The sequence below is a fragment of the Onychomys torridus genome, chromosome 5, assembly GCF_903995425.1.
Source record: "Onychomys torridus chromosome 5, mOncTor1.1, whole genome shotgun sequence".
Lineage (NCBI taxonomy): Eukaryota > Metazoa > Chordata > Mammalia > Rodentia > Cricetidae > Onychomys > Onychomys torridus.
The window spans coordinates 46,541,548-46,555,674 of NC_050447.1; the positions used below are offsets into that span (position 1 = coordinate 46,541,548).

At 44.8% G+C, this 14,127-nt stretch overlaps 1 protein-coding gene across 1 annotated transcript in view; it reads left to right on the top strand.

Moving 5' to 3' along the window:
* The window catches only part of Cdh13 (cadherin 13), a 954,417-nt gene that overhangs the window by 195,649 nt on the left and 744,641 nt on the right, over positions 1-14,127 (top strand). Inside the window, exon 2 of the mRNA XM_036188640.1 lies at positions 10,749-10,860. Coding sequence (XP_036044533.1) covers positions 10,749-10,860 — 112 coding nt within the window. The remainder of the gene's footprint in view (positions 1-10,748; positions 10,861-14,127) is intronic.

The following is a 14,127-nucleotide window of genomic DNA, read 5'->3' on the forward strand; positions in this document are numbered from 1 at the left end:
AGAGTGAAACATGATTTATTACACTACATTTATTATGTATGTCATCCTTTCCTCCCAGATGTTTATTAAAGGCTTTGTCTATTTCTCATTCTCTAGCATCTGACCCAGAAACTAGCAGATAATAAAAATTTTGAAATTTGACTAAGGACTAAAGAACTTACATAGCATGCAAGGATCTTTAGCTTCAATCCCCTGCAAATAAATAAATACATACATAGACAAAGAAATATTAAATATGAACATTGAAAGATTTGGGAATGTAACTTTGTTAGGTCACATAAAACTGGGCATTGTGGTACACACTTCAAACCCAGCCCTTGGGAGGTAGAGGCAGAAGGATCAGATGTTTAGGTCACCCTTGGCTCCATGAATTTGAAGCCAGTGTGTTTGAGGCCAACTGAGACCCTGTCTCAAGAGAAAAATCACAGTCCAGAGGTATCAGTGAAACAGTGAGCTCCTCACTGAGGCACAAGAGCAGATCAGAAAGGGAGGAGCCCCGTCTTCGCGATCAGTGCTCAGGAGAGAAGCATTTACAATGACCACTGCTGGTGTCAGGGGTGTTGACCCCTTCCCTTCTGGAGTCCTTCTGGGGAGAATCCTCTGGCGCTATTTCCTTTCCCCACTGGCAGTGAACTCCTGTCTGCTGTGTGTCCCTGTCTTCAACGATGCTCCGGTCCCTCTTACACAGTGTCCCTGTGCCTTCACTTCCACAATTTTCACCTTCCGGTTTTCGAAGATCTTTGTTCTCCAAGGGACAAGCAGGATCCTGGATCCTTCCACATCTTCTAAGATAACCAGCCTGATCCTTCTGTGAGATATGAAACCCAACATATTCTCAGGGTCTAGGGGTCAGGGTGGTGACATTTTAGAATTTTAGAAGGTCTTTCTTTTTTTTTTTTTTATTCTCTATATATTACTTCATTGAAGCATCTCAGCAACTGAGTCCAACAAATATTTTTTAATAAACATTTTTATTTTATGATTAATTTAATTTTACACATCAGCCACGGATTTCCCTGTCCTCCCTCTTTCCACCCCCTAGCCTTCCCTCCCAATCCACCCCCCATTCCCACCTCCTCCAAGGCAAGATCTCCCCTGGGATTCAATACAGCCTGGTAGATTCAGCTGAGGCAGGTCCAGTCTCTTCTCCCTGCACCAAGGCTGGGCAAAGTATCTCAGCATAGGCCCTAGGTTCCAAAAAGCCAGCTCATGCACCAAGGACAGGTCCCAGTCCCACTGCCTGGGGGGCCTCCTAAACAGTTCAAGCTAATCAACTGTCTCACTTATCTAGAGGGCCTGGTCCAGTTCCATGGGGGCTCCTCAGCCATTGGTTCACAGTTCATGTGTTTCTGCTATTTTGGCTATTTGTCCCTGTGCTTTTTCCAACCATCCTCTCCATATCTCTTGCTCATATAATACCTCCTCTCTCTCTCTCTTTCTCTCTCTCTCTTGCCTATTGGACTCCTGGAGCTCCACCTGGGGTCTGGCCATGGATCTCTGCATCTGCTTCCATCAGTTACTAGATGAGAGTTCTATCATGACAGGGTGTTTGGCCATCTGATCACCAGAGTAGGAGAGTTCAGGTACTCTCTCAACCCTTGCCAGTAGTGTATAGTGGAGGTATCTTTGTGGATTTCTGGGGACCTCTCTAGCACTCTGCTTCTTCCTATTCCCATGGGGTCTTCATTTATCATGGTATCTCTTTTTAATGATTCAGAGACTTATTATTAATTATGAAAGCTTGGCCTTAGCTTAGGCTTTTTCCCAAATAGCTCTTATAACATAATTAACCCATATTTTTTTAAAATCTACGTTACACTATGTGTCTCGGTTACCTCTTCTTAGTAAGGCACTTGCTCCAACATCTCGCTAGGATGACTTGCTCCAAGTCTGCTGGCAAAATCACGTGCCTAGATTCTGCCTCCCAGTTCCTCGCTCTGCCTGGAAGTCCTGCCTATTCTCTCCTGCCTGGCTATTGGCTGTTCAGCTTTTTATTACACCAATGACAGCAATACATTTTCACACAGTGCACAAATATCCCACAACACAGACTTGTAGTAACTAGGCCTTTGGTCTCATTTTTTTTTTTCCAGAGTCATACAGTTAACTCCATTATAACTTGAGGAAAAGCTGCCCAGTCTCACTCAATCAGAAATGAGGTCCAAGGTGTTGGTTTCGAATTGTGCACATAAACAGTCACAGGACTCACCAAGGGACAAGAAGCAGACTCTAGCTTGTCTCCACGGGAACAACAACCTCATTTATAAATATTTCTTACCTGAACAGTTAGGAAGATAGCAGCTGCTTGTATTCCTGCAGCTTTAAAACACCAAGAGCGTTTTGAGGAAGTTAGACTCCAGCAGAGTGTCAATAATTGGAGCTTAGGTGTGCAGACGGGTGCAGGTAGATGTGTGTGAGTGTGTGCATGAGAATCCTGAGACTGCTGCCTTCTTAGGCTGTCCATGGATAGTGGGCCTTTATAAATCCTCTCAGTGTGGGAGTTGGGTGTTTGTCAGGATAAAGACTCAGTCAAAATATAGTGCTTTATCATTTTTGCATCCTGCAAGGTAGAGACGGAGAGAGCAGCCTTTGTTTCCCACGAGCCTGAGACCCTCCAAACTCGTTACTGCAGGGCTACTCAGACAAGGGCCAACTCGAGGTGCTTTGTGACAGGGAGAAAGCACCTGTCCATCCAGGCTAATAGCAAACACTGAGTGAGTCAGTACTAGGAAAACAGCCCTAGAAAACGTGAGCAGCTTTGTCTGGAAGAATAATATCAGGGACTGGCTTAAGGGAAGATGAGATCTGAGGCTGTCCACAGCCCATGAGGTTATTATTTGTGGCAGGGAGTTTCTTCGTATTTATGCAGCTTTGGACTCACCATGCTAATCTAGTCCTTTCTATCTTGCTATGTCTCAGTGGCTACTGGGACAGGTTTGCAGAACCTGGGGCATAGAAGCTCTCTGCCCAGGTTCTGAGCCTGTTTGTTGTGTCACCAGCCAGGCCAGCTCTGGGACAGACATGCACAAACCTCAGTGAACTGGCCCATGGTGATGGGGCTACTCCTTGCCAGCCACCTCCCCTGGATGTCTGTGTTCTGCACAGAGACTTAATTAAGTCAGTGTGCTTTCTATTGGACTGTACTAACATATATAATTCTTCCTCTGTTTTTTCATTGAAGGAGGAAGGAATCATATGGGACATTTCAGTGTCTGGGCTGAAGTGGCCACAATCCTTCTAAGCTCATCATGTTAGTCACTGATTTCTGGTCAGAATGATTGCAATGGAACCAATAGCATGAGGTGTGTGTACCTTTGTGACCCGTCCAGAGACTCACATCAAGGAAGGTTCTTGGCTCCAGAGTCAGTCTCTAAAGTCTAAAGTGCACATGAACAACTTAGATACATGGAAGTCCAGGGGAGAGTGCCAGGAAGCCAGGGGGTGGGAGTTAGTTAGGCATAGTGATGTGGTGCCATAGGGCAGCCCTGAGAAGTCCTCTCCATGAAACAGGAGGATTCTTCTTTATGACACATTGCAATCCTTCTCTGCTAGTCACATCTGCTGACCAGGTCCACTCTGAGTGCTTCTGATTGACAACTACATTGGTTTCTTGTTTTGCTAGAACAAAATGCCTGACAAAAGCCATTCAGGGGAGAAGGATTTCACTTGGCTCACAATGTGAGGATGCACAGTCCCTCATGGCAGGGACATCAAGGCAGCAGGAATGTGAGCCTGCTGGTCATGTGGTGACTGCAGTCAGGAAGCAGAGAGAGAGATGAAGGCTGGTGCTCAGCTTGCTTTCTCGCCCCACCCCCACCCCCATGCCTGGGACCGCAGCTCATGGAATAGAACCACCTATGTTTAGGGTGGTTCTTCCCACCTCAATTCATCTAATCTAATTAATCCCTCCTAGACCTATCTAGAGATTTGTTTCCATGGTGATTCTAAATCCCATCAAGGACAATTAAGATGGAATGTCACACACCCCAACATGGAAGGGAAAGAGACAGAGACAGAGGAGACAGAGAGAATTCCTTCCTCAAGAAGGGAACTTCAGAGTTGGCTAGGCTCCTGAAACAGCACCAGTCAGGATAAACATACCCACCCCTTTTTAAAGAGAGAATGTTTGTGCTGTAGGGGAGAAGGATGCCACAAGGAGAGTCAGGTAAAAAGAGGATGGCCTGATGACCTGCTCTTGGTTCTGTTCATGAGTTCAGGGCAGGGACTCTTGAAGGGAGCACAGAGCTCTGAGCTGCTGCCACCTTAAAGGATACTTGGATCCTTTTATAAAAGTAGCCTTCCTTGCTCAGCCAGTGCAGGGAAAGGGACCATCACTGCAGGACACTGTCAAGTACATGCCCCATTCTGTTCTACTCTTGGATGCATGCATGTTCCTGCTGCTTCTGTTTGTACAGGTCTGAGCCATTATCCACTGGGCGGTTTTCTAATAGCACCAAGTAGTATTTTAATGACATCTGTTCCCTACTGCCCTGGGAACAGCATCAAATTACAGACACTCATTTAAATATAATGTGCAGAGGTAACAATGAAGATGTGTGAGCAATTGATGTGCGGCTATCCCCTCTGCAACAATCTCCTCACTTAGTCTTCAGAATAACCTGCACCAGACCATCATTTCTCCCATTTTCCATCTGGGAACACTGAGACACAGGTGACTCACCCGGGGTGACTCCAGTGAGCGAGCTTGGATTTGTACTGAACCCTGTAGCTCAGACCCGAGGTTATTGTCTTTCTAGGACATGAATCTGCTTCCAGAGTAGACTGATGGCAATTTTCAAATAATGGGTATCCTTTGGTGATTATAAAACTCGATAGTTGCCATGCTCACAGTGATGCATCTGCACCTATTGTGTATGTGCATCGAGCACTAATGCATAAATGAGCACATGAACCGTATCCAAAGACTGTTATTGCCACAGTAGTGATATATTCGGAGTGCTCATAGGTTCTGCTCGAGAAAGCTCTATAGGGTGTGGAGCATTCTGTCCAGGTAGGATCTTTGTACCAGTGACACTGAATCATGTTTCAGAAAAGGCTGAATTGGCTAGGGAGGGAGGCCAGGTGTTAATTCTTACAGCATTAAGTGATGGTGGTTCATGGCCTGCCACCCACTTAGTCGGAGAGTGGGGATCCATGACAGGATCACCTGCAGATACAGGCTTGAGTTCTGAGAAGTCAGACAGTACCTAGAGCATTCTTTGATCACTTATCAGGGAGACTTCTGGCTTTAGGAAGTGCTATTAGTCTGGATTCCACTGTAAATGCAGTTGTGTGATTTCAAGGTATGCTGCAGCATTACCAGGGAGACACAAAATGACTCGTGAAAATGGGCTATATTGGATTAAGTCTTGGGCTGGGGAGGGGTGTCAGAAGGTGACGTACTTGTTGTTCAAGGATGGAAAGCACAGTTCAGACCCCAGAACTCATATAAAAACCAAGTGGGTATTATGGCCGCCTGTCACCCCAGCATACAGGAGGCATAGACGGGGTGACTGTGAGACTGACTAGTCTGGAGTTAGTGAGCTCTGGATCATAGTGAGAGATTCAGCCTCATCACATGAGATGGAGAACAACTGAGGAAGACACTCATCAACCCTGGGCCCTCACATGCTCAGGCACACACATGTGCCCATGCAATGCAAACATGCATATGTGCATACATAGATCCCACATATACATGGAAAAAAAGAAAAGATAAGTGTCCATTCCTCTCCATTTACTCAACCTCTTTCAGTCCCAAGTTTAAAGCAGAAGGGTGCCTCTTCAGGGCATGGATTTGCTTGAGGTCCCTAGAGGAGGTTAGCACCTCCACCCAGCTTTGAAATAGTCCCAAAGGATGTCATGCTTTCCTTTCAACTTACATTTTCATTTTAGTTAGTCAGTTATTTAAATGAGGATTTGCTAATGCCTTTCTCCTTTTCTGGACCATAATACTACGAGAGTTAACATCTATCGACCACCTCTCCTGAGCAACTCTTTCCTAATTACATTCTATGAATCATCTTGTTGAGTCCACACACACCTTACTCCTCATGTTTCCTCGATGAGAAAACAGAGGTGCAGGGCATCTACAGAGCACACCAAATCCACCAGCAAAAGGCCAACCAAATTGGAAAAAGAAAATGGCCCTGGTGACTACACTTGGGGATGGTACACTGCAAGGCTTCTCTACAAGTCCCTGGCTGGGCTGGTTGGTGTTTGTCAAACCAGAGTTATCTGGGAAAAGGGAACCTCAGCTGAGGAACTGCCTTCATCAGATTGTCCTGTGGGCATGTCTGTGCAGTATTTTCATGATTAATCATTGATGTGGGAGGGCCCAGCCCACTGTGGGCAGTGCCACCCCTGGGTAGTTGGTCTGGAGCTGTTTAAGAAAGCAGGCTGAATAAAGCCTGGGAAGCAAGCTGTGTTCCTTTAGGGCCTCTGCTTCAGTGCCTGCCTTGAGTTCCTGTGTGGGCTTCCCTAAATGAGGGACTGTAACCTATCAGCCAAATAAACCATTTCCTCCCCCACTTGCTTTTGATGGGTGTCTCATCCCAGCAACAGAGAACAAACTAATACTCTGGACTTGATGGTACAGAGTCTAATGAATCCCAAGAGCTCAACTAATAACTTGAACAACAGACAGAAGGAATACGTAATGTGACACTTTTACCCAATTAAGTCATCTCCTTTGCATAGCAGGTGCCACTTTATTTTATAAGCTGCACTGGCTAGTTTTATGCCCACTTGACACAAGCTAGAGTCACTGGAGAGGAAGGAGCCTCAACTGAGAAAATGCCTACATAGGATGGGGCTGTAGACACATCTGTAGGACATTTTCTTAATTAATAATTGATGGGGGAGGGTCCAGCCCATTATGGGTGGGGCAACCCCTGGGCAAGTGGTCCTAGGTTCCATAAGAAAGCAGGTTGAGCAAGCCATGAGGAACAAGCCAGTAAGTAGCACCCTTTCATGGCCTCTGCCTCATCTCCTCCAGGTTCCTGCCCTGCTTGAGTTCGTGCCCTAAAATTCCTTCAGTGATTTGGAAGTATAAGTCAAACACATCCCTTCATCCCCAAGTTGCTTTTGGTCATGGTGTTTCATCACAGTAATAGAAACCCTAAGTAGGACACAAGCTACTTAATTTTTGACTGATAGATAACTTACCCCCAAATTCACAAAGATGAAACTATGCCTTTGGAAGGTCTACCATTGCTCCAACTCTTCCTGGGAGTCAGCAGCTGCAAAAGGTTGATTTTTCTTTTAGAATTCTAGAAGTATCCTGGACAGACACTGTCAAGAAAAGGACCGAGTGTAGAAAACACGGAGACTCGGGCAGAAATAACTATTCCTTGATAAAACCAGAATTTCTCCCTCCTGGATGACTGGCTCAGTGTCCCTAGGGAAATTGTGCTTTTCTCAATATGTCTGGGGTGACTGGTTGACTGGTCTGGGATTTGAGGGCAGAATTAGCCAATTAGGAGGTTAACGTATAATCGCAGGCACAAGGTGTGACCTTTGCCCATTTCTGTTTAACTGAATTAGCATTAGCGGGTTATAGATTTTCTGCTTGCAACAATGCCGGCAAATTATTCTGAGCTCCAAATCTGCATTCTGCAAATGTGCCACTCAGGATGTCAGCTTTATGATGGCTTGAGAAGGCTTCAAACTAGAGCCTAGTCTCTGGACACAGGGACACTTACAGGCAGACCTGCACAGACACTGAGTTATGGTGTCCTCCCTCCTACTCTGATTTGAGAAAGATGATGTCAGACAGGGTGCTGACTTCTCCACCCTCAGCTCCTCTGAAGTGGCTCAGCCTGGCCACACCATCAACCTCCTGAGATTGATTCCTGCTCCTATTCCTTGGGGTTCAGTGCTTCCCAGAAGGCTGGCATTCAGAGTAGGGCCCCCGCTCCTCAGCGGCCAACCTTTTGTATATTGTTTGGAGTTTGCTGGCGGAGAAGAAAATGTGCTTTCTACACTGCTGATGTGCCCTGGTTAAGAATACAACATCTGGTTTCAGAGTTCAGTTTCTTTAAGAGCCAAGTGCTGAGTCAAAGTTTTGAGTGCAAATCTTTGGAGGGCTGGATTCAGATGAAGGTGAATAGGGGTGGGGAAATCAGCCAAGGACAGAAGGTGGCTAGTGAAACCTGAATTATCAAGCCAGACATCCACCGTAGTGTACAACTGGAGTGTGATTCCAGGTGGAAACCCGCAGGCCAATCATACACCTCCCAGCAGTCTTGAAGGACAGAGGGCTGGGTTGTGTGAACTAAATCCCCTCCTCCATCATTGCTGGAAGGCTGCCCGGGGGATATTACATGTCTAAGGATTCAGTGATGGTAATTTCAGCTCAGATTAGAGAAGCCTTTTATACTTTTTGGAGAGCTAGCCTAGAACATTAAAACCAAGCAATCTCTATAGCAGTGGTTCTCAACCTTCCTGATGCTGGCTGAGACCCTTTAATACAGTCCTCATGTTGTGGTGACCCCCCTCCCAACCATAAAATTATTTTGGTTGCTACTTCATAACTGTAGTTTTGTTGCTGCTATGAATCATCATGGAAATATCTGATATGCAGGATATCTGATATGCGACCTCCAAAGAGGTTTATATAGTCTGTAGCCTAGAGAGAAGGTCTGAGGGTCGGAAATGAAAAAGGCTCTTTCTAGGAGATAGGTCAGAGGACATTTAAACTTGGATTCAGATTGTGACTCCACCCATCTATGTGTAGATCTTGGGCATAGTTACTTTGTTTCCTAGAAGTTCAGATCTTTTACAAAGTATATGTGTCTGTGCAGCATGAGGCTGCCAGGGAGACTATCCCAGATTATGTTCAGAGTGAGCTTAACTCAGGATTTGCTGTGTGATAAGGGCTCAAACATCTTGGCTTTGCTTTTGAACCCTCAGAAGCAGGCCTGTGTGAGTATGTGATGTAGATACTGGGTGTATACAGGTGAGCCCCAAGGCAGGCCTCTCTCCCTGGAGATGGTAGTCTCTGCTTATAGATCTTAAGTCTGTTTTTATCTAAGTTAGACTTTGCCCCAGAGGGCATCATATACTTTCATATCCCAAAGCATGTAAGTGACTTCTGGGGAGTTATGAATAATTGTCTATTAACCCCACATGGATCACTCACAGATTCCACCAAAGTCTGGCTTGATGAGCCAGTGAGAATAATTAGGGCTACTTAGAGGAGCATGTGGCACCCAAGAAGATCCTCATCCTTTTTTTTTTTTTTTTTGGTTTTTTGAGACAGGGTTTCCTCTGTATAGCTTTGGTGCCTGTCCTGGATCTCACTCTGTAGACTAGGCTGGTCTCAAACTCACAGAGATCCGCCTGGCTCTGCCTCCTGAGTGCTGGGATTAAAGGTGTGCACCACCACCACCCGGCCTGGTCCTCATCCTTCTTAGCAATGATTAACACTTACATATCCTCTTGGGTGAGAGACGTCATGTACCTTGCGAGCCTCCTAGTGTGTCACTTTATGACCATGCAGTTCTGCCTGCTACCCACCCACACATGCTGGTGGGTCCAATCTTCTAAGTATCTCTTAGGGGTAATCATTTTAGCTGTTTTGTTTTCAAAACAGCAATGGTCATGCCCTGCTTGGAGGAAAGTGCTTTACAACTGTATAGCCCAGATTTTATTTTTGTTTGTTTTGAATGACAGATGAGAAGACATCCCTAGGACAAAAGTGAGACCTTGGAATTGCACATTTTATATTTTCAGGAAGCCAAATTTGCAAAAGTGAAAAGAAACCGGTGAAATTAATTGTAACAGCCATTTTCCTTTTGCACCATATATAAAACGTTATCATTTCAATGCACAATTACTATAAAATTATTTTTATGATGGTTTAGATTCTATCTGTGGCTTGATAGAAACGAGTTGGGGAGGAAAGGGTTTATCTGTCTTACATATCTGGGTCATGGTCCATCATTGAGAGAGCCAAGGCAAGAAGTCAAGCAGAAGCAGGGAAGAAGCGATGGGGGAATGAACAGTACTTACTGGCTTGCTCCTCAAGCTTGCTGAGTCAGGCTCACCTGTCTAAGGGTGATACCACCCACGGTGGGCTGGACCCTCCCCCATCCATCATCAATCAAGACAGTGTCTCGCAGCCCACTATGGGTGGTGCCACTCCTACCAATGTGACTCTGGTTTGTGTCCAGTTGACAATTTATACCCAACAATGCCTCAGTTTGGGGTTAGCTACACTTCTGGTGTGCGGTGGCCACCTGTGGCTCATTGCCACTGTGGTAGACCAGAGTGAAGGTCCAACAGACCTTGTAGTACTTCTAGAAGTAACTCCAGAGGGAAAGTTCTGTTTTCTTTTTCCTCCTTTTTGGAGATGACATTGTTCCTTTGCATGTATGAACATGAAGTTGGTTTTTAACTTAGGCGTCACCAGAAAATGACAGTTTTTGTAATGAAATTTCACACATGGCGACCATAGTGCGATTTTCAGCAGGTGTAAAACTCTTACAACATTATTTCTTTAACTTCAGCTTAATGGAAGTTGCAGCACCTGTTCCTAGTTTTGCATCCTCCAAAAAACTCTCATTGCCAAAAATGAGCTGTTGGCAGCCCTGAGAGGTGCATCAACTTCCCTCTTCGCTTGGGGAAATGAAACTGAAACCTCAGCTCATTTCTAAAAGTTGTAGATTTCGTTAAAAGGAGGGGAAAAAGTTAGCAGGGCAAACATGCTAGCTGCTGCTGAAATACCGATTGTTTCCTTTCCTCAGGTGTTCCTTGTAGCAGCTGCAGACAATTTGCGCTGCACTCCTGGATTCCAGCAGAAGGTGATACACATCCAGCAGCCTGCTGAATTCATCGAGGACCAGCCTATTCTAAACTGTAAGCCATTCCAAGATGCTGGGGGCCACTCATGTGGACTTCCCAGCTGTTTGAACATATCTCAGGATGTGGGATTTCTTCATGTTTTCTGGTCACATTTCTTATGTCACTGCTTGGTCCTGGGTGGATGGTTTCAAATGACAGACTTTCCAGCTTGAGGATTAATACAGGACATGTATCTCTCCTCAGTCTTTTGTCTTCAATGAGCCCACCTGCCCCACATCCAGAAAGGGGGACTGCCAGCCTCCACGGTAACGCTGTGCTGTGTGGAGAGAATGAATTCTATTTTCACAGGGCAGACCCAAGAGTAAAATCATTGCCTTCTTATAGATTGCTGCTCTACCTGGCTTTTCTCACGTGTGGCGTTAGATCAAAATAATGTCGAGGGCAGGATATTGGCAGCTGGGAATTTGTAGACATAGGAATCAAAAACTTTTGTTCTCAAAGCTGATAAGATGATCTTGAAAAAGATTCAAATCTTTTTGGCTGCTTCTGTGGATTAAAGTCAAATTCCCCAAATTCCAATTGATTTTCTGAAAATGTGCATCTCTCCGATCTGGTTACAATCCCGCACTGTATTTAACACCAATATTATCTCACTTTACCTTTAAGAGAACAAAAGTCTGGAGACAATGCCTAGTGAGTGCAGTTTTTACACAACAGAGTTTGAAATTGATGGTAGAGCTAGCCAATTAATTATAGACCTTTGAGCACCGTTCTTTGAACAATTTTTTCTCTTTTATTTATTATATTTGTGTTTTAATTTTACACATCAGCCATGGGTTCCCCTGTCCTCCCCACTCCCACCCCGGCCCCCACCCTCCCCCCAGCCCCTTCCCTCCATTCCCATCTCCTCCAGGGCCAAGACTCTTTGAACATTTTTAAAGATTTATTTTATTTTTAATCATGTGGCTGTATTTGTGTATGTGTGTACACATGAGTGCAGTTTACTAAAAAGGCCAGAAGAAGGCATTGGATCTCCTGGAATGGAGTCACATATGGTTGTGAGCCACCCTATGTGGATGCTGGGGACTGAACTCTGGTCCTCTGCAAGAGAGGTAGGTGCTCTTTACTGCTGAACCATCTCTCCAGACCCCCCCATTCTTTGATATTTGAGGGTCATAGACATGCAAGCAGTGACCTAATTTGGTTAGATGCTCAAAGGCACCTGTAAAGAGGGTGATTGCATATGTGTTTGCTCTTATGGACTCAGGGTAGCCTTTTGTGCTAGCTCCATTTCTGTGGGACATGAATGATATGTGCACATCAAATAGCTTGACTTATCAGATTATTCTAGGAGTCTGGCACCTGTTATAAGGGTTTAAAGGAACATAGCCATGATGTTGGGATATTGAACACCAGGGTCTCTAAAGCTGGGAACACCCTGGCACAATGACACCAATGAATCCATCTGAACAATTAGAGTCTAGTGACAAGGTACAAGACCTACACAAGAAGTGAATCCCAAGATGCAACTTACTAGTAATGGTATTTCCGAGTGTGACTCCAGGGTCAGGCCATCAGGAACACTCATTTGCCCCATGATCTCTGCATTGATATGAATCAATATATTTCAAGTAGAACTTGCTTGATGACAAACATTCTCACTTCCCTCATTTCTGTATCTGTCTGCCCATCTGCCCATCTCTGTCTCTGGCTTTCCTTTTTTTTTTTTTTTTCTGTTTGTTTGTTTGTTCCAAGTGATCATCCCAAATGATATCACTGTTAACAAATGGGAAAATGCAAAGCCACGCTCAGTATGGAAATTAATTGAGCTGGTATGCAAAGCAGGCCCCTAAATGTGATTGCTTCTATAGTCTTCACAACATCAAACAGCTTCCAATTCACCACTAAGGAGCTAGGAACAATCATAGTTTAGGGGACTTTTTAATTTAAACTGTACCATACTGTACATTCTAATATCAGAGGGGTGTGTGTGTGTGTGTGTGTGTGTGTGTGTGTGTGTGTCTGTGTCTGTGTGTGTGGTCTTAATCCCCTAAGTAATTAACTTGGTTATGGCCATTGCTCCTGTGTAAACTCCTAAATGGTAAATGAGAGTAGGCTTATTATCTATGACAACACACTCAGGGAAATGCAGTGATATGGGTGTAGTTAGAGTTTTCCTGCCTGGCCCAGTCAGGACAAATCTCTCTTACCTGCCAGTCCCACAGTTGCTCAGACCCAACCAAGAAAGCACACAGAAACTTACATTGTTTACAAACTGTATGGCTGTGGCAGGCTTCTTGTTATCAACTCCTTCTATCTTAAATTAACCCATTTCTGTTAGTCTATACTTTGCCACATGGCTTGTGGCTTACCAGTGTCTTTACATGTTGCTTCTCATGGAGGCGGCTGGTGGTGTCTCCCTCCAGCCTTCTACTTCCCAGAATCCTCTTCTCTTTTGTCCCACCTATACTTCCTGCCTAGCCACTGGCCAAACAGCATTTTATTTGTACAGAGCAATATCCACAGCATATGGGAATCAATCAGAGTTTTAAAATGTTGTGTTCATGTGAGAGATGTTGGGCCAGCAAACTTTGATTAGCCCCTCTAGTGAAATTGCTTGTCCACATCTGTTACTAAGACAGAATACAAAGAGCGGTGCCAGCTAGGTGCTTGTAGGTACCTCTCAAGGTGACGAGGAATGGAGTTCATTCTGAGTAGAGTCTGTGGATGAGGTTAACTGTGTCTAGCTGGGGAGGAAAGTTTGTGGAGACTGAAGAATGCCTATTGAAAATTGTTTCCAACAACCGGAGTCTTCAAGAGGAGAAATGCCCAATCTATTCCACTCATAATGAGAAAGTCAAAGCCTTTAGTATAAAGTGGACACTTGCAGTACTTTTTTTTAGCCACTCCCACCCCAGCTCTCTCTCTTCTTACTCATCAGGGTTTTTTTGTGTGCAATCTTATTTTTAAAATTTTTTAAATTTTTAATTTTTTAATTTTTGTTTTTGTTTTTCAAGACAGGGTTTCTCTGTGTAGCTTTGCGCCTTTCCTGGATCTCACTCTGTAGCCCAGGCTGGCCTCAAACTCACAGAGATCCACCTGGCTCTGCCTCCTGAGTGCTGGGATTAAAGTTGTGTGCCACCACCGCCCGGCTCTGTGCAATTTTAAAGATTTATTTTTAATCAATTATGTGTGTGTGCCCATGTGGAGCTATGTCCACCAGACTGCAGGTGCCTGCTGAGGCCAGAGAAGAGTATCAGATTCTCTGGAGCAGTGTTTCTCAACCTTCCTAACACTGCAGCCCTTTAATACAGTCTCTCA